General features: G+C 46.0%; 1 protein-coding gene across 1 annotated transcript in view; it reads right to left on the bottom strand.

The window, feature by feature from the left end:
• LOC126095456 (O-acyltransferase like protein-like) overlaps nt 1–21,924 on the bottom strand; it is a 359,981-nt gene that overhangs the window by 99,752 nt on the left and 238,305 nt on the right. The window contains exons 5-6 of the mRNA XM_049910248.1: nt 19,354–19,544; nt 9,901–10,061 (exon numbers count right to left, since the gene is read on the bottom strand). Coding sequence (XP_049766205.1) covers nt 9,901–10,061; nt 19,354–19,544 — 352 coding nt within the window. The remainder of the gene's footprint in view (nt 1–9,900; nt 10,062–19,353; nt 19,545–21,924) is intronic.

The following is a 21,924-nucleotide window of genomic DNA, read 5'->3' as shown; positions in this document are numbered from 1 at the left end:
CCACGTCAAAATTGTACGGCAGCAAGATCTCAGCCTAGCTCGCTAAAATCGGTATTCTTCGACGGTGTCAATGCAATACAGATGGATACACAGCTTCGGAGAGCTGTTTCCTCGCAGTTCCATTACGTGAACGGTGAAAGTACTGGGCATTTAGACACTGACACTTGATAGCTATAAGCACTACACCCTGGTTGCTGGTGATGTGAACTGACAGTCGCCTACTGAAATAGCGACTGAGGTAGTAACTGAGCTGACTGCGACTGACTCTGTCTGCGACTGGGCTGACTGACTATGACTGACTGTGCTCTCTGGTCCGCAGCGACGATCTAAATACTTTAGGTCGAGAGGGCGTTGGCGGCATTGACGGTATTGCTTGCGAGTCTGTCTTTGGCCTCTCTCCTGATAGGCGCGCTGGTTCCAGCGCCTACTATCGATCTTCTCGCAACCTCTTTGCCCACCGGTAAGCTGGCGACAGCTCACACCAGCATGCTGAGAGTAAATCGAAGAAAGACGAAAGGAATAAGAAGTTCCAGAAATGAGAACAATGGGAAACTTCACGACAGGACTGATGGTCGCGAAGTTGATAAAGTTAAGGAATCCTGTTACCTAGGCAGCAAAATAACCAATGACGGATGGAGGAAGGAGGACATCGAAAGGAGACTAGCACTTGCAAAAAGGACACTCCTAGCCAAGAGAAATCTACTAGTATGAAACATAGACCTTAATATGAGGAAGAAGTATCTGAGATTGTACATTTGGGGTGCAGTATTGTATGGTAGTGAAACATGGACTGTGGGAAAACTGGAACAGAAGGGGATCGAAGCATTTCTGATGTGGTGCTACAGATGAATGTTGTAAATTATATGGCCTGATAAGGTACGTAATGAGGAATTTCTGCGCGTAATTGTAGAGGAAATGAAAATATGGGAAACGCTGACAAGAAGAAGGGACAGAATAATAGGAAATTGATTAAGACATCAGGGAATAGCTTCCATTGTACTAGAGCGAGCGGTAGAGGGTAAAAACAGTAGAGGAAGACAGAGATACATCCATCATATAATTGAGGAAGTTGTTTGCAAGTGCTACTCTGAGATGAAGAGGTTGGTACTGGAGAGGATCTCATGGCGGGCCGCGACCAATAGAAGACTGATGAAAAAAAAGGAAAGGGACAGAGAAAAAACGTGCTTGTGCCGTTTAAAAAAACTTAGGTGGTGTTCGTTATCCTTTATGGATTATGTTCTCCTGCCCACTGTGAGAGCCCGTGAGACCGATACATCCCTCGCCAATACTGCATTCACATTTTGTCTCATTTCGGGAATATATGAGGTGAGAGACTTGGGTGGGATACACTGCATAATAGACATTGCACAACAAAATTAAGGGATTAATTCATCGAAACCACGTAACATTCTCCGATTGCTACGAATAAGTTTGAGATCTGCCTCAAAGGTGCCTACAATCTTCCTCTGTACTTATTCACGGGCGCGGAGCCCTGCGACGTCATATTCGGGCTCAGCAACGCTTCAAACAGCTGGGATCGACACATACGAAAAAAGGGCCGTAGCTCAGAATTTCATGTCCACGATGGTGCTCGACAGAATTGTGATTAAATCTGGTGCTAATGTGGCGTCCTTAACCCACCTCACCAGTCACATGGACTTCTGAGCTGTGGCCTTGTATCGCAGGTGTCGACACCTTGTGCTTGAAGCGTCGCCTAGCCTGAGGGTTACGTCGCAGAGCGCAATTTCTTTGCACCATTGTAGAGGAAGATTGTAGGCAACATGGAGCAAAATTTCAAACTTGTACGTTGCAATGGGGGATAATTATGGTGTTCAGAAAAAGTAATCCTTTAATTTGCTTGTGCAATTTAGACAGATAGATACTTCGATATAGATTATCTGCTAGCAAAAACACAAAAAATTATTTATGCGGCTCAAAAGTTTGAAATAATTACAAAATAGAAGAAGTTGTGTAAAAACTGAAATGTTGTCAACACTCAAATGCTCGAAGGTATCAGTTGAGAGCTCTCGTCGCATGTAAGCTTTTCCCACCAGTTTCCATCGCCTTCTCCGTGCAGAGAAGGAGTATTCCTTCGACAGCAAACACCTGTACGAAAGTGCCAACGTTTGTAAGGTAAAATTCTTCGTGAAAACACAAGAGAAATAAAACTTTAAAAAATCTATAAAAATCGGCTTCAGTTGCTTTATTTATAAGAGTAAATGAAGTGAATGCGAATCCAGTAGACCTGCTGCATTAAGGAAACGTTTCCTAGAAAACTGAGATATCAGCAACGACAATGAGACATGTAGAGATGGCAAATTCAGATAAGTAGAAACCAGCCGTTTAACTTAATGAGAAAGTGGAAGCTGTTCTCACTGGCTCTCTTACTCTTTTTAAAGACATGCGTTCAGAGCAGAATGATGTGACAACAAACTGGTTTAACCAACCATCAATAAACAAAGAGTCTTATGGCCTTGTTGTCGATGAGACTTTAGACCTTAACCACTCTTCCCTCATTTCGCTTCATATATCGTTGACGAAGACAGGCGAATAGGTGACAGTTTTACGGAAGAATACCGCAAGCATGAACGTTGTTTGTATCTGATACAGAAGAGCACGGCTTGTATGTGCAGCAAGAAGAAGGTTGGCCATTAATTTATACTTTTGCGCGACAATGCCGTAAGATTCAACGATTTTTCTTTTTGATGCCCACGTATAAAGCTTGCGTATCTGACAACTAAGTAACACGAGAGACGAGGAAAATTCCACAGGCAGGAAACCTGATACATTAAAATTCACTGTTATCTTTAATAACTTTTTGTCGCCAGATAGGACTGACAGTGTGGTGAATACGTGAAGGCCTGTTGGTGGGAATGCTATGCTGGCCTCCTGTTCCAGACCCTTGTTAACATTTTAATTAAATTTGTCCCAACACGAGACAGGGAAGCGAAGGTAGTACTTGCGGAAAGGGCTACTGAGCAAGAATTTTTAATTCAATTTTTTGGAGCATGACAGGTGAGGGGACGCCCGGGAAGAGAATTGGTTAAGGTGTTGGAGATGAATATTAATAGAGAGACTGCAAGCGCCTCCCTGCTGTAGCGCTAGGAATAATAAAGTCCCTCTGGCAGCACTTCTACGTGAGATAACTTTCTCTCGCCGCAAATATCACGTGTCGTATTATACGAGGCATATTGCCTGAAGCAACAATACGATTGTACCAAGTCGGGTGGCAGGTACTAGCTATTCTCTAGTAATGAATCTACGCAGTTATTTCATTGTAAATAATTATGACAGTGACACTCCTCTCCCTTTGTCATTCTTATTAACTATTACAGTCCAAGCATTCAATAATATCAAGAAGAATACTGAGCCGGAGCAAACCGTTACGTTAAGTTACGTAATGCGCTAATCTGAATCCTATGAAACTGTCAAGCATATGATGCACGAGTCCGAAAAATCGACGCGCCTCTGAAATTGGGTTACGGTAACAGAGAGATTGATATAGCTGCAGTTTAATTACAGCTAACTTTAGTGTTAAAAGATATAAATTTATATTTTCTGTTGTAACTGTTATCAGTTGATACAAATTCTACGTGCTTGCAACACAGTCGCTTCGATACATATTATGAAGCACGCTTATTTGCCAAAGTCACAGAAATTACAATACGAAACTTAGATAATCAGCGTTTAGTGTTGTTTGGAGGTGGTCTTAGGGTGGAACACAATAATTACAAAAAATTTGTCGATTCGACGAAATTATGGTCCATCTTTACAAGCAGTGCCGAAATTCTTCATCCAGCAACCATGAAACTGTTGTAGTAACTATAGATAACGCATATAGAGCTTTGTGTAGGATCACAGTGTGTATCGTCACTTCCTCGAATTTGATCACAGACATCGAACACATACTCCAATAACGTGTGGACGTCTTAGATGAATGTGGAATACACCGACACATTTAAATGTCCCGTAGCGAAAACTTCAAGGAATTCAGACATGTCAACTGGGAGCCTATGCTACTGGATTGGTTTAGCAATCAATCGATGGCTAAACGTCTGTGTTACGCTGTGTGGTCCGAGTTATATAGAACAGAGTTGTGCTCCCTCGCTCATAAACAAAAACCGTTGTTTTTCTTCAAGGGTATCGTTGTCCAATAGCGCTGGTAATTGATCGTCTAGACACTGATGATGGACAGCAGCTCTTAATTTGACCTTTAAACCGTGTAATTTGTGATTCTACCGCCCACAATTCATGCCCACATAGTGATCCTTAAATGAACTTGATGCCTTGGTCCATGCTCACTGCAGGACCTGTACCTGCCTTCAGAAGGTATTGCCTTATTTTACTATCCCGCTCTGTGCGAATTCCGTAAATAAAGTTCAAACTGTGAACTATGGACGATCCATACATCGCCTTAGAATTCGTTGGCAGAACTGTAACTGGATATAATAGTAGTGCGGCCTGAGATATTTTACACTGTTAAGTGCATAGATAAAGTAACTATACGTGCAGAACTGAATTAACAAGAGCTTAATTTAGTCCTCCAGAAACTTCAATTCTTTGCACAGTTCTTTAACTATCATCTTTCACTCGTCGCATATCTGATATGCGAAGCGTACGAGGCCTGCTGAGACCCGTTATCCTTGGTATACTAGATGCCGTAATTTCAAGAGGCTGAAAGAGACTGTTGACTGTTTTTTCAGATGGAGTGCGTAGTTTAGGATATCTTTTTGCGTATATAATATATGCATGTTGTTAAATGTCTTCGGCCTAGTCAAAGGAGATTACCATGTCTTCCTTTCAGCCGTGGAACAAGAGAAGTCCAGTTCTTCTTCCACGGAGCCTTTAATCTTGAACTGATGACACCACAAACTCAAAACAAAACGTCCTATGAGGCGGATGTGGCATATAGTTGAAAATATTACGTCAAGCAACAGTTTCACACTTAATGGATTAAGTACAGCGACAAACTTAATCAGTAATTAACGCTCAATGAACGGCAATAGAAAGATAGTCTAAACTATTTCATGCTGACTGTTCTCTGCACAAGCAATAAGACCCAATATCAATAAGTATTTTTATAAACACCCTATATTAAATGCAGAGTACACCGTTGATTTTCGCTATACTCGCAAAGTTTTTGAATTTTAAGTTTCTCAATATAAACTATTCCAAACGAGACGGAATCACTATTACACAATGTAGGGAATTCGCATTCTCATGAGCACCTTTTCTACGGTTTATTAATCGATAATCTCTCACGCACCATTCGGTCCTGAATGACAGTGATGGACAGAACGGAAAATTTCAAGAATCGAGAAATCTGATCTACAGAATCAAGGCGAATTGAATATCCCTCCGGGAACTGAAAACTCTTTATTAGTACAGCCTGGTTGCTAGGCTTACCGTGCACCTCTAGTATGTTGAATCTACTGCGCCGGCGTCCTTATCGTGCAAAGCGTTAATTCATAGGGAAAACAGCCATTTTTGAGGACATAAGACTAGAATTAAAGCAATTCTTTGAAATATTCTATGAACTTTTGTTTTCGTAGTGAAACCAAGTTGGATGTAAAAAATGAGTAGGGAACTGGCGAAGTTGTATTACCACTACAAATCATTTTATAAAGAATTGACATGAACAGGATTACGTATTTAGCAACCACTGAGGCAGAGAAGGCTTTCTGCAGGGTGTACCGGAAAATGCTGTTTGGAGAACAGAACAAAATTGGTATAGTCTATGTATATAAAAGACTTATTCGCAGTATATACAGAAATCAATTACATTAAGAAAGAATCTAGAAGAGGTATCCGACAACTCTTCCTTCTATATCTTTATTTATTTATTTAATATCTGTAGAAAGTGCAATACAAACAACGAAAACAGGCACCAAAGGGATCAAAATTAATGGCAAATCAGTATACTGTATTCGATTTACTGATGATTTAATAGTATTACCAGATTCTCAAAAAGGGACGTTAACTGTGCGCTAAAAATTGGGTCTGATACTTTGGATAACCACAAACTGATAATAAACACTAACAAACCTAAGATAGTGGTGATCGATAGCGCAACGAGATAAGTAATGGCAAATATAAAGATAGAAGTGCAATACTAATGCAAGTAAATGAACTTTTCTACTTGGGAAGTACAATAACAGATGACAACAGAAATATAATGGACAATAAAAGAAGAATTGTAATGACTAAACAAACCTTCTGAAACAGGGCCAATTTATTAACAATTTACTACCTTAGTTTAAAAACTGTAAAGAAATAAATCAAGACAGTTATCCGAAGGTTTTAAAACTGTGATTGTGAAGAAGGAATCTGAGCAAATAGGGAAACAAAATATTAGAAACAATAGAGACATGGATATGAAAAGGAGCTACAAAAAACATGCTGGACTGGAAAACAAATCCAATGAACAAGTCGTAAAAGAAATTGAACGCAAAAGACAATGATTAACATGATACGGAAAAAGGAACTTAGAAGTGGAAACCAGGGGAAAAATCAAGAGGATTTAGAAGGAAAAATACTGGAAAACAGACCAAGAGACAAGCCGGGTTAATAAAGATGACGAGAGAGAGAGAGAGAGAGAGAGAGAGAGAGAGAGAGAGAGAGAGAAATGTTGCTACGTGAACAAGGTGTTGTCTTTAGTGTCTGATGAACTGCCAGTGAAAATTTTTGCAACAAAATTTAGCGAAATTCTGTGTTAACATAGAAAATGCACCATGAAATATTGTTTTTTTATGCATCTTTCATTCCATCATGATTTTTAATCGACTTTTAAAAAGGAGATGGTTAGCAATTCATCGTGTGCCTATTTATAATACACTCTTGGAAATGGAAAAAAGAACACATTGACACCGGTGTGTCAGACCCACCATACTTGCTCCGGACACTGCGAGAGGGCTGTACAAGCAATGATCACACGCACGGCACAGCGGACACACCAGGAACCGCGGTGTTGGCCGTCGAATGGCGCTAGCTGCGCAGCATTTGTGCACCGCCGCCGTCAGTGTCGGCCAGTTTGCCGTGGCATACGGAGCTCCATCGCAGTCTTTAACACTGGTAGCATGCCGCGACAGCGTGGACGTGAACCGTATGTGCAGTTGACGGACTTTGAGCGAGGGCGTATAGTGGGCATGCGGGAGCCCGGGTGGACGTACCGCCGAATTGCTCAACACGTGGGGCGTGAGGTCTCCACAGTACATTGATGTTGTCGCCAGTGGTCGGCGGAAGGTGCACGTGCCCGTCGACCTGGGACCGGACCGCAGCGACGCACGGATGCACGCCAAGACCGTAGGATCCTACGCAGTGCCGTAGGGGACCGCACCGCCACTTCCCAGCAAATTAGGGACACTGTTGCTCCTGGGGTATCGGTGAGGACCATTCGCAACCGTCTCCATGAAGCTGGGCTACGGTCCCGCACACCGTTAGGCCGTCTTCCGCTCACGCCCCAACATCGTGCAGCCCGCCTCCAGTGGTGTCGCGACAGGCGTGAATGGAGGGACGAATGGAGACGTGTCGTCTTCAGCGATGAGAGTCGCTACTGCCTTGGTGCCAATGATGGTCGTATGCGTGTTTGGCGCCGTGCAGGTGAGCGCCACAATCAGGACTGCATACGACCGAGGCACACAGGGCCAACACCCGGCATCATGGTGTGGGGAGCGATCTCCTACACTGGCCGTACACCACTGGTGATCGTCGAGGGGACACTGAATAGTGCACGGTACATCCAAACCGTCATCGAACCCATCGTTCTACCATTCCTAGACCGGCAAGGGAACTTGCTGTTCAAACAGGACAATGCACGTCCGCAAGTATCCCGTGCCACCCAACGTGCTCTAGAAGGTGTAAGTCAACTACCCTGGCCAGCAAGATCTCCGGATCTGTCCCCCATTGAGCATGTTTGGGACTGGATGAAGCGTAGTCTCACGCGGTCTGCACGTCCAGCACGAACGCTGGTCCAACTGAGGCGACAGGTGGAAATGGCATGGCAAGCCGTTCCACAGGACTACATCCAGCATCTCTACGATCGTCTCCATGGGAGAATAGCAGCCTGCATTGCTGCGAAAGGTGGATATACACTGTACTAGTGCCGACATTGTGCATGCTCTGTTGCCTGTGTCTATGTGCCTGTGGTTCTGTCAGTGTGATCATGTGATGTATCTGACCCCAGGAATGTGTCAATAAAGTTTCCCCTTCCTGGGACAATGAATTCACGGTGTTCTTATTTCAATTTCCAGGAGTGTATTTTCTCACGCATAGTTACTCGGTTTTCCGAATGTGCTTGATAGAAGGTTTATACCATCCGTATACGATCGTGTGCTGGTACCCGTCTAGTACAAGCCTTATTCGCAAATTAAGGCGCGAAATGTAAACCACTGTGAAAATCCAATGGAACTTTGAACATACGCGTTGGGCAGTGTCCTTAGTATGTCCGTCGATCGCTTCACGTCGCTCTTTTCAGTTCAGAGCCTAAAGTGATCACATAGGAATGCCTAAAACAACGCGTCTCCCGCCAAGTATATGGATCTGGTGAGAGATTTCTCATGAAACTACGCAGTCCAGATAACATAAATATCAAGCGCTTCTTTCTTCAAGACAATTATCAGCCACATTCTGCAGGGGCAATGAAGACGCTCCTGCAGCTATTATAATGGGAAGTGTTTGACCATCCACAATACAGCCGTTAATTGGCTCACACCGTTGTTCATCTCTGTTCACATGAACTGCTGACTACGAAGACAACATTTTTGCAAAAACAACGAAAGGCAGACCAGCGTAGAGAATTGGCGTAAAACACAGGCGGCTGCTTTCTGTGACGAGGGTACTGGAAAGGTTGTACAACGCCTCGGCAAATGTCGAAGTCGGAGCGGCGACTATTTAGAGACGAAGCTGGAAGGTGTGGCTAAATGTTGCGAATAAAAGATTATTTGATTTTCACTGTGGTTTTCGTTTCGAGACCGATCGGACCTTACTTTCCGAACAGCTCTCGTATAAAACATTCGTTAATTTCTCACTAGTGTACGAAGTCCCTTCTACAGGCAGAAAGCGAGACACAGTTGTGTTGTGGGATGCCTACTCGGCACATTGCAGGCGATCTGATTCAGCGCTATAAGCAGCGCTGTGTCCGTCCCCCGTAGCTGAGTGGTCATCGCGACAGAATGTCAATCCTAAGGGCCCGGGTTCGACTCCCGGCTGGGTTGGAGATTTTCTCCGCTCAGGGACTGGGTGTTGTGTTGTCTTAATCATCATCGTTTCATCCCCATCGACGCGGAAGTCGCCGAAGTGGCGTCAAATGGAAAGACTTGCACTCGGCAAACGATCTACTCGACGGGAGGCCCTGGTCACACGACATTTAGCAGCGCCGTGACTGACTGGTGATTTCATTCAGTGAGCTGAAAATTACTAAACTGATTGCCTTTCTAGCTGTATATGAAATATCCAGTGTAACGAACATTCATTTCTTCAAAAAACTTCTTCACGTGACACACAAAGTTGCATTTCAGCTTCGAGAACTTCATTTGCGATACACATTTTGGGACAAAACCTCCACCAAATAATCGCATGAGACTTTCCATTTGGAACTGGCGCAAACCGAATCTGCGAGATTTTATGTTCTTTGTGAACAAAACATGTACGATCGTAAAAGAAACTGCAACACTGTAAAATACCACGAGAAAAAGCTTCAGTCGAATCTCATGGGTGAATGAAACTTTACTTTTGGGATATCTCCTTTCGGACAAGAGTATTCTCTCTGTTAGTTTCATGAAACATTATAATTTTACGATACAAGGAGTGTAATCAAAAGTAGTGCAAAAGCAGAAACGAAGTACACTTAGCTTAGAACTAGAATGTAGTATTGTAATAATCAATGTGAAAATATGCCGTTACCTGAGGTAGCGGTAGATGTACAGGCGCGACAGAGAGACTGGTTTACCGGAGTCCCAGAGGGCCATCAGCTTGAGTGCAACCAGACAGCCGCTGATGGTGAAGAAGGTGTCCACGATCAGGTGGCCGTTCATGAGGATCGCATCCAGCACGCCTTCGTAGAGCTGCAACAGGCAGGACCAAAACACGTGCGCTGTTTAGCTTTCAAGAAGATATTATTACATTTTTAAATACTTAGCTTATCGTCCTTGTACGCGAATGAAGGAATTAAGTTCCGTTCTATGCTAATGGACTGACAGGAGCCATTTTTCTCCGACGTGCCCTTATGGGTAAATCAGGATTGGCCAATGTCACTGTTTACAGTAATAGTGTGAAGGACACGGTAGAGCTGTGGGTGGTATTACCTCAGCCACAGACAACCAGATCTGATCGTACTGTCATTGAATTCTTGAATGGGCATGAAAATCTGAAAGTTACGCCGGTTCCCATACGAAGATTTGTTCAGACTGATATTATGGCATGTGATGATTCACTATCTTTGTCACGTTTCATCTTTTATGACAGGTAATACATTACGATCTTTTTTTCCAGAGTCTCTCTATGTCTTGACGTTCTACCGTACTTGTGTTAAACTGTTTTTAAAAGCACGACAGGAAGCTACAAAGCTCTTCGCGATACTAATCAATTTCACTGACTGAAATGGGAAGAGTAACATTACCAACGCTTTGAACGAACGTTACAAAACTGGTATTTCATTATTTCCAAGAGTATGGTATAAGATGAGGTCACTCTTACTTTCAGCATAGAAAAATCTCATTTCTACAGATGAAGAATGGTGCGAGAAGGGTGCGTCCAACACTGTTGGACCTTCTGAGGAGAAGATCGCAGGACAGCATGACCAGAGAACGTGATCGTGGTACTTATCAGCATTTTCTTTTCTTTTGGAAAGTCGAATCATCAGTATAACGGACGTGGGAGCATGTTACAAACCGGTCCCTCAGAGAGTTGGCGGCAGTGCAGCGACTGCAAGTTAGTGGCGAGTAGAAGATCTCAGGATAATGTTATGCCAAAGAAAGTAGGCACAGGTGTTTCTAGAAGGACTGTATGTTTGTTCGGTTTGGTTTTTTTAGGGCGCAGATACATCTAAAGTCATACGCGCCCATGTTAGAACCTTAGACCACTAATACTACACGTTGAGGCCAATCGATGAAATCAAAGAGAGCTACGAACAAGGACTTTCTCTTGGAGGCAGGTCTACAAAATACGCCGTAGACACAACGAAGTCACCGAACTAAAGATTAAATGTCCTTCGCCATATTGCTAAGAAAACGTGTTCGGCAACCCGCGCGTCGTTTGCTAAAACGGCTGATAACTCAGATGGCAAACGTACTTTAGAACGTAATTGTTGAAAAAAAGGGCATTCACTCAGGAAATGGCGCATCGTCAAAAATTGATGACAATGAGCGCCAAGTGGCTGGGGATCACCACTAAAACAAATGACGATGGCTAAAACTTCAGTGCCCAATACGGCTTGAGGGCCGAGAGAAGGTCGGCCAAGCCACTTGGAAAAGTTTTATTCTCTGGAGCTTGTTCACATGAGAGAGGACCAGTGGTAATGCCAAAGTGACATCACCTGCTGACAGACGGCAACACGGAGATCATCTGAAGGAACGGAAGAACCTGTGAGCTGAGGCAGAAGGACCGTAGCCTTGGGAGCAGAGTCAGCAGCCTCGGTTCCCGTCAGACCGACGTGACCAGGAACCCACATAAAACATCACAGTGGTTACCTCAAGAGTTAGCAAGTGGAAGCATTCTTAGACCCTTTGCACTGAGGGATGGACCGTGGCCAGCAGACAGAGGCTCTGAAGAGCACTGAGAGAGTCGGAGCAGATGACGCAATAGAAAAGCCCCTGTCGCAGAACGTACTGCGTGGCCTGATACAGGATGAAGAGCTCTGTTGTAAAAACTAAGCGGTGTTCTGGAAGCCTGTACCGAAAAACGCCGATGCCGATGACGAAGGCACACCCGATACCACGGTCAGTCCGAGAGCCGTCAATGTCTACAAATGTACTATCGCTAATTCCGTGCGAGGGTCGAGAAATTTACAGCAATAGATCGATTATGGAGTAGTTTCATTCGGAAGCGAATGAAGTCCAACATGAACACGGGAATGTAGCGTGAAGTTCAGCTGCCGGATTAATAGTCGAAAGCGAACTCCATGAGGTAAGTAGAAGAGGGAGGCGGCAAAGGAGTCATCGAAGAAGGAGGCACAGGATGGGTTGCTGTGCATGGCAGAGAAACGGCATACGTGACCGCAGAAGAGAACATCACACCGGTATGACAGTGGTAGTTCAGCAGCTTCTGCATAAAGACCTCCACCCGGCCTAGTGTAAAAGGCGCCAGGGGCCAAACGGATTCCATGATGGTAGACTGCAATTAGACGGCGTAAGATGGACGGACGTGCAGATGTATAAGCCAAACAGGCGTAGTCTATTTCCGGAGAGAAAAGGGATTGGTGCAAACGGAGAGGGGTTGGTCCGATCCGCTCCCCAGGAAGCACCGCTTACAACACGTAAGACATTGAGGGACCGGGTGGAGCGAGCGGCCAGTAAGACACAGGAGTGGAACAAGTACGTTTTCTACAAAGCATGAGCCCCAGGAATTTCCTAGTTTTAGTGAAGGGAAGTGCAGCAGGCCTAAGATGTAAAGACAGTGGTAGAAACTCACTTTGACTCCAGAAATTCATACAAACGGTTTTCTCAGGGGAAAAGCGAAAGCCATTGTTGATGATCCACGAGTAAAGACGATCGAGACACCGCTGAAGACGCCGCTCAAGGAGACAAGTCCGTGGAGAACGACAATACATCGCAAAATAATCGACGAAATGGGAGCCAGAGATGTCTGGTGGGCGCCAGACCATAACTGGGTTAATGGCTAAAGACGACGACACTCAAGACAGCTGCGAGACACCCTGGTTTCCTCGATAAATGTCTCCGACAAAGTATAACCCATATGTCATGAAGAAAACGAGGTAAGTGGCCTAGGAAAACGCACAAAGAGTACAGAGGAAACCAGTCCTGCAGCAAATATAGTAGTGTTTCTCCAAATCAAAAAACGGCCAAAGTCTGGTATTTTTGCAGAGAACCGTTCATGACAAGGGTTGACAAAGTGATAAATTGGTTAAATGTAGAACGGCGCGCTGTAAATTCACATTGTGCAGTGGTTAGGAAATTGCGAGGCTCGAGCCACCATTCCAGGCAGGCATGAATCATACGTGGTAACTAGAAGGACGGCGTTTGTCATCACATGGCTTAGGTATGGGTATGACAGTGGCTTGACGCCAGCATCTGTTCAGATGCAATTGTACGTATGGAGGAGAAACTGCTTGCCCGCAAGAGAAAGGTGCTGCAACATCCGAATGTGAATATCGTCTTGCCCTTGGGAGTAAGGTCGGGATAAAGTGTGAGCATGATCCAGCTCTCTTATAGTAAAGACGGCATTGTAGGATTCACGATTCTGAGAGGAGGAGGACATCACCCGAGCCTCCTCCACTCGTTTCCGTTGGAGGAAGGTAGGGTTATTGTGGGTGGAGCTCGAAATATCCTCAAAATAGCGTCATAATGTGTTGGAGGTAGCAGTGGGGTCCACTATGACATCATCTGCTACGGTCAGGCCGGAAATTGGGGAGTGGACGTTGGTTCCAGAGAGTCGTCGGATGTCGGCCCAGACGATGGATAAGGGAGTGGAACTGTTAACAGAATTAGTAAATGAAAGCCACCTAGCTTTTTTTGCTATCGTGAAGAATGCGGTGACACTGCGCACCCAACTTTTTATATCAAATATGGTTCGCCGTCGTAGGATGACGGTTAAAAACGAGGGGAGCAAGTCTCCGCACGCGAACTGCGTCACGGCACGCATCAGTCCACCAAGGAATAGGGACACGGCGCGGTAAAGATCGAATGCGAGGAATGGAACGTTCTGCGGCGGTAAGGATAACATTTGTAGGGTATTCTCCCTGGTCATCACAATGGGGGAAATGTTGTTGGTCGAAGGTCGTCAGGGAGGATTAAGGCCTTTAGTCAGCCTTAGAAAGCTACCAATGGGGTTTACACATAGCTTGGATAGGAGTGAGCACACGGATAGCACACAGAGAATAATCGCTAGAGTATTCACCAGAGAGAACAGACCACTCGAGACGACTGGCAAGCTGGGCAGTGCAGAACAAGAGGTTCAAATGGGAATAGGTGTGCGTGCAATCAGAAAGGAAGGTATGTGCTCCAGTATTAAGGCATATTAATGCAGATGAGGATCAACTGATTGAGAACGTCAGCCAAGAGGGCATTCTCGGACACGTTCTGAATGAGCCGCAAATGGGGTGATGTGCATCAAAGTCACCAAGTAGCAAAAAAGGGGGTGAGGAATGTGACCAATAAGCTGGAGGAAGGCTGCCCTGCTGACACCGAATGATGGACGGATGTAGGCATTACAAAGAGAAAAGGTGAAGCGAGGAAGGAAAATGAGGACTGCAGCAACTTGCCGCCGTATGTTCAGTGAAATGGTTTGAGTATGAGCGCCATTCCAGATGAGCATCGTGACTCCCCCATGAGATGGAATGCCGGCGATGGTGCGGGGGGGGGGGGGGGGGGGGCAGGCGAAGCTCAGAGTGGACTGGAGAGAAATTCTAGAGATCAAAGTAGTTGCGAGGACGCAATTTTTGTTTCCTGGAGGCAGGAAACAAGTGGAGCAACCATAATTCCTCCTTGTTGGATCTAATGGCACGAAAGTTCCACTGGAGGAAAGTCATGACGGGGGAAGGAGAGGAGGGAAAAAATGATGTGCTGTCATCTCGAAGACCCATTGCTACAAAGTCAGAGACTAAAAGATGCTGTTGCATTCGATCTACAGAGGCGTCGACACTCTCACTGGATCGGCCCGCGGTTTACAGGGCAGAATAACGGTTGGCGGTGCGTACCGGCGAAATGGAGGTTGGAGCAGTGAGAGTATCACGCGGCAACCCAACTGAAGAGGATCTCCAAGTCGGGGAAGGAGATCGTTTGCTTGGTTTGATATCTTGCAACTTTTGCAGTTTACAGATGAAATTGCAGATGTTTGTTGGTTGGAGAGACGTAAAAAGTCTTCGCGGGAGTATTCCTTCTGCCGGTTGTGTAGCAGGCGATTTCACCGCCGATGGCTTGTACACCTGGAGGAGGAGACGGGGAGGCTACCGTGACACTGAGTGATTTTAAAACCGCGGTGCTGAATTAGAAGTCGCATCTCTGTATGGCCACGACCGTCGTTGAGCGAGGTGTAGCAAGAACGGTACTGTAAGTGCCAAATGGTATAACGCAGCGCTTTTCACTAGCCAACAACTTACTAGTGACAGGGTAAGGCACGTTCTCCTTCACCCGGATTTCCTGGACGGCCCGCTTATCGAGATACACGGGACAGTCTAGCGAAGAGGAGCTAGGTCGTCACTGCAATTGAGACAGCGGAAGAAGGAGACGATCAATCGCCCTCGTGAACATCCGTACCACAAGTAACACTTTTGGTCGTGTTTCGACAGGACATTCGAATGTGGATGTAACGTTGACATTGGCAGGAACGCAACAGTTTTGAAATGCATAGTTGGACCGTCATGACTCCATAGCCTGCTTTCATTTTCGATGGAAGCACTACTTTATCAAACGTGCGAGAATAGAATGCGTGTAGGCAGTAAGGTTGCATCAAACTTCTATCATTACCCGATGAACTGCAGTGATGCCCCGATCAGAGATGAAATCTTGGATTTTTCCCTCGGATAGACCATGGAGCAGCCTAGTGTAAATAGCACCACTTGAAGAATTCAGTGTTCGTTTGGCCCCAACACGAACGGGGTAGCCGTGGAGGAGCTGCAAGCAGTTATTGAGCTTGATAATCACAACTGGTCTCCAAAAGCAATGCGCCATTACGTAAACGAGAACAGGTTTCCACAGGGCCTTGAACTACATCAACACGTTTCTGAATTATAAACGGATTAAGCTTAGCAAATAACTGATCTCCTTCGGTGTGTGCTACGACGAGGAGATGGAGAACGAAGAAAGAAAGAAAGAAAAAACACAGAAAGTAACAGGTAATACGTCGAAGCCATTTAAAATGAGGAACAAGCAACATAATAAGAAAGAATAAAGCCTCAAGATAAACGGACTCTGGATTGCTGTGCTGCATGAAACGACTGTTGCAGATAAAAAGAAGAGAACCAGATTGCTAATTACCAGGGAAACACCCTCAGACATTGGCGTAGGAAATATATATATAATCTCCAGACGCGGGCTCGACTCCAGTCCACCACCAGTAGGGTACTCTGGCAATGCCAGGTATTGGTTCTGGTGAAACGTCAGAAACGTCATTGAACAAACGTCGGCCGAAGATACGTAGACGAAAGCAAACACTCAATACGTCAGCAAATGGGTATGCGAACAACAACTTTATTCTACTACTAGCTGAGTACCCAGCGTTGCCCCAGTTTGTATTTCCTGCAGTCTTCTATTTGTCCGTCTCCTCCTTCCCCCCTCTCTCAGTCCATCTCCTCCTCTTCCACTTTCTATCTATCTACTCCTCACATCTCTCTGTGTCCATCACTTCCTCTTTCCTTTCTCCGTTCATCTACTTCTACCTTCCTCTTCCTACTGTTCCCCTCTCTCCACCTCCTCCTCCCCTTCTCAGTCCATCTCTTCTTCCCCCTCTATCCCCTCCTCACACACTCGATCTCCTTCTATTCCTTTTCTCTGTGCATCTCCTCACTCCTCTCTTCGTTCATCTTTCCCTCCTATCTCTGTCCAACACCTCCTGTTTCCCCTGTCTGTTCACCCCCTTCGCCTTTCTCTCTCTATTTCCTTTTCCCCTTGTCTTGGTCCAACTGCTCCTCCCAATTTCCCCCCCTCTCCCTGTCTGTGTTTTCTTCTCTCCTTTCTCTGTCTGCCTCTTCCTTTATCTGTCCATTTCCTCCTTTACTTCTCTCTGTCCATCTCCTAGCCCACCTCCCTATTTATGTCCATATCTTCCTCCTGCATTTTCTTCTTTTCATTCTTTGTCCATCTCCTCTCTCCTATCTGTGTATCTCATCTTTCTCCGTTCAATTTCCCGTCCCCCTGGCTCTGTACATCTCCTACTCCTTCCCCCTCTGTATCTGTCCATCTCCTTCAGCCTCCTTCAATCTCCACGTTATCACCATGCCCCAATAGGAGGTTGCTGATTCTTAGCCCACAATATTTCTTTCCAGACAGTAAGCAGTATGTGTACCAAGTTTGGTTGAAATTCATCCAGACGTTTAGGAGAAACATGTTACCAGTGGGTTTGGCAGGCTACGCACATGTCACACATATTACGCATATATTTGACATATTACCCACGAAGTTCACCAGCATCTCTAGCGAATTTCAACCACTAGTTTCGATTTCACGCAGGTCAATGTTTGTGACGTTATATTTTTTGAACTATGAGTCGTAAAACGATATAATTTTGTATGTACATTCAGCAGCATACATGGGTACTGTCTGCGAACTGTATCGGGAATATAGTTTGCAATAAGGAAGTAGTATGTTTAAACGTCATGCCTAATGCGGCAGTTTTACTTCACGAATAGCGAAAATGTGATACGCGATAAACTCTTTTTTCCTTGCATCATTTTGTAGGGGTTGTCAACGATAAAAAGTTTTGTAAGGGTTTGAAATTATATGTAAGGTTTGTTACAGGTCACTAGGTGCTCTCGTTCTCAAATACTGGATGAGTAACACTTCCGTTGCTCTCCATCTCTTTGATAATTAGGTGATTTTTACCCCCCTCCCCCCAGCGATTCTTTCCAAACAGTAAATGATATGTGTACCAAGTTTGGCTGAAATACACTCCTGGAAATTGAAATAAGAACACCGTGAATTCATTGTCCCAGGAAGGGGAAAGTTTATTGACACATTCCTGGGGTCAGATACATCACGTGATCACACTGACAGAACCACAGGCACATAGACACAGGCAACAAAGCATGCACAATGTCGGCACTAGTACAGTGTATATCCACCTTTCGCAGCAATGCAGGCTGCTATTCTCCCATGGAGACGATCGTAGAGATGCTGGATGTAGTCCTGTGGAACGGCTTGCCATGCCATTTCCACCTGGCGCCTCAGTTGGACCAGCGTTCGTGCTGGACGTGCAGACTGCGTGAGGCGACTCTTCATCCAGTCCCAAACATGCTCAATGGGGGACAGATCCGGAGATCTTGCTGGCCAGGGTAGTTGACTTACACCTTCTAGAGCACGTTGGGTGGCACGGGATACATGAGGACGTGCATTGTCCTGTTGGAACAGCAAGTTCCCTTGCCGGTCTAGGAATGGTAGAACGATGGGTTCGATGACGGTTTGGATGTACCGTGCACTATTCAGTGTCCCCTCGACGATCACCAGTGGTGTACGGCCAGTGTAGGAGATCGCTCCCCACACCATGATGCCGGGTGTTGGCCCTGTGTGCCTCGGTCGTATGTAGTCCTGATTGTGGCGCTCACCTGCACGGCGCCAAACACGCATACGACCATCATTGGCACCAAGGCAGAAGCGACTCTCATCGCTGAAGACGACACGTCTCCATTCGTCCCTCCATTCACGCCTGTCGCGACACCACTGGAGGCAGGCTGCACGATGTTGGGGCGTGAGCGGAAGACGGCCTAACGGTGTGCGGGACCGTAGCCCAGCTTCATGGAGACGGTTGCGAATGGTCCTCGCCGATACCCCAGGAGCAACAGTGTCCCTAATTTGCTGGGAAGTGGCGGTGTGGTCCCCTACGGCACTGCGTAGGATCCTACGGTCTTGGCGTGCATCCGTGCGTCGCTGCGGTCCGCTGCCAGGTCGACGGGCACGTGCACCTTCCGCCGACCACTGGCGACAACATCGATGTACTGTGGAGACCTCACGACCCACGTGTTGAGCAATTCGGCGGTACGTCCACCCGGCCTCCCGCATGCCCACTATACGCCCTCGCTCAAAGTCCGTCAACTGCACATACGGTTCACGTCCACGCTGTCGCGGCATGCTACCAGTGTTAAAGACTGCGATGGAGCTCCGTATGCCACGGCAAACTGGCTGACACTGACGGCGGCGGTGCACAAATGCTGCGCAGCTAGCGCCATTCGACGGCCAACACCGCGGTTCCTGGTGTGTCCGCTGTGCCGTGCGTGTGATCATTGCTTGTACAGCCCTCTCGCAGTGTCCGGAGCAAGTATGGTGGGTCTGACACACCGGTGTCAATGTGTTCTTTTTTCCATTTCCAGGAGTGTAGGTCCAGTGGTGTAGGATGAAATGTGGAACATACGTACCTATACATTTGCTTCTGAAATATGCATGGATTCAGTTGAAAATCATCCGTTTCCCGTAGGGTCGTCAGTTCCGATACGAGCGTGAAACGGCAATCGCGGCAGCTGGCCGTACTCACCGTCTCGATTTCGTCGGCGTTGACGAGCGGCCCGGATGTGAAGGCGTCAGCGCGGTGCCCGAAGACGACGAGCGCGGAGGTGAGCGCGCGCAGCCCGTCGAGGCAGGAGAGGTGGCCGGCGGGCGGCGAGGGGCGCTCCGTCAGCTGCCGCCAGCCGGCCGCCACCGACAGCGACGCCGTCCACGGCTCGGCTGCACAGCACCCACTGTTACTAGCAGCCTTGGGCTGGACCACTAATTACGAGTAATACACTATTGGACATTAAGATTGCTTCACCAAGAGGAAATGCAGATGATAAACGGGTATTCATTGGACAAATATATCATACTAGAACTGACATGTGATTACATTTTCACGCAATTTGGGTGCATAGATCCTGAGAAATCAGTACCCAGAACAACCACCTCTGGCCGTAATAACGGCCTTGATACGCCTGGGCATTGAGTCAAACAGAGCTTGGATGGCGTGTACAGATACAGCTGCCCATGCAGCTTAAACACGATACCACAGAGTAGTGACAGGCGTATTGTGACGAGCCAGTTGCTCGGCCACCATTGCCCAGACGTTTTCAATTGGGGAGAGATCTGGAGAATGTGCTGGGTAGGGCAGCAGTCGAACATTTTGTGTATCCAGGAAGGCCCGTATAGGACCTGCAACATGCGGTCGTGCATTATCCTGCTGAAATGTAGGGTTTCGCAGGGATCGAATGAGGGGTAGAGCCACGGGTCGTAACACATCTGAAATGTAACGTCCACTGTTCAAAATGCCGTCAATGCGACCAAGAGGTGACCGAGACGTGTAACCAATGGCACCCATACCATCACGTCGGGTGATACACTAGTATGGCGATGACGAATACACGTTTCAAATGTGCGTTCACCGCGATGTCGTCAAACACGGACGAACGCGACCATCATGATGCTGTAAACAGTACCTGAATTCATCCGAAAAAATGACGTTTTGCCATTCGCGCACCCAGGTTCGTCGTTCAGTACACCATCGCACGCGCTCCTGTCTGTAATGAAGCGTCAAGGGTAACCGCAGCCATGGTCTCCGAGTTGACAGTCCATGCTGTACAAACTTCGTCAAACCGTTCGTGCAGATGGTTGTTGTCTTGCAAACCTCCCCATCTGTTGAATCAGGGATCGAGACGTGGCTGCACGATCCGTTAAAGCCATGCGGATCAGATGCCTGCCATCTCCACTGCTACTGATACGAGGCCGTTGGGATCCATCTCGGCCTTCCGTATTACCCTCCTGAACCCACCGATTCCATAGTCTGCTAACAGTCATAGGATCTCGACCAACGCGAGCAGCAATGTCGCGATACGATAAACCGCAATCGCGATAGGCTACAATCCGACCTTTATCAAAGTCGGAAGCGGGATGATACGCATTTCTCCTACTTACACGAGGCATCACAACAACGTTTCACCAGGCAACGCCGGTTAACTGCTGTTTGTGTATGAGAAATCGTTTGGAAACTTTCCTCATGTCAGCACGTTGTAGGTGTCGGCATCGGCATCGGCACCAACCTTGTGTGAATCCTCTGAAAAACTAATCATTTCCATATCACAGCATCTTCTTCCTGTCGGTTAAATTTCGCGTCTGTAGGATGTCGTCTTCGTCGTGTAGCAATTTTAATGGCCAGTAGTGTAGCATACAGGTTCCAAGCAGGTAACTCTGTCCCACAGGGCAAAGGCCCCTAATGAGTACAGGACACGAGGTTACGCCCTGGCGTGTACTTCGGCCACAAATTAGAAAACTAAATAGCTATATTTCTATCATATATCCATTACCTTTTAATCTATAGTGCGGTATAATCAATATCAAAGGGTTAGTGCAACGAATCACAGAAATTTAACAGACGAGAGAAACAGTTAAAGTTCGATTATTTGTAACAAGTGGAGGTAAGGCCAGGGTTGAACTAAGTAAGTGAAACAGTTCGATGCCTTCAAACACCACAGCACAAAATCCCGCAAATAACTTTCATTAAGTGAGTGAACACGGAGCTCTGTTAAGTTGAGAGCGAAAAGAAAGAAAGTGCATTACACAGAATATATCGTACAGAATAATTTTCTGAGGTAACTCATCACTTAGAAATAAAGTTCCTATTGCACAGAATCGAGTACTAAGAATACTTTGTGGTGTTCACCCACAATAGTCATGTAAGTACTTCTTCAAGGAACTAGGCATTTTCACGCTCCCGTCACAACACATATTTTGCTAATGAAATTCGCCATAAATTATTCATAACAATTTGGGAAGCACATTGATGTATATACCTACAACGTTGGAGAGAAAATTGACATGTCTGACAGGTTGCGAAGATGGACAGCTCGTTGTGTTCTGCTGGAGAATTTCTATTTAAAAACTAGCAGCCAGTTATGCTGATTTTTAAATGTACTTGCATGAGTAGGAATAAAATGATAAAGTGTTTATTAATGTTAACAGTAATCATGTAAACGAACCCATTCAACATCATCTTGGTAAAGGAATCGTCCAAATGATTTCTGACACAGGCAACTAACTAACATAATGTAAGGAGAGTGAGCATTGCTGGAGCAGTAGC

This window comes from Schistocerca cancellata, chromosome 8 (genome assembly GCF_023864275.1).
Source record: "Schistocerca cancellata isolate TAMUIC-IGC-003103 chromosome 8, iqSchCanc2.1, whole genome shotgun sequence".
Lineage (NCBI taxonomy): Eukaryota > Metazoa > Arthropoda > Insecta > Orthoptera > Acrididae > Schistocerca > Schistocerca cancellata.
This window is presented reverse-complemented; position numbering and strand designations above follow the sequence as displayed.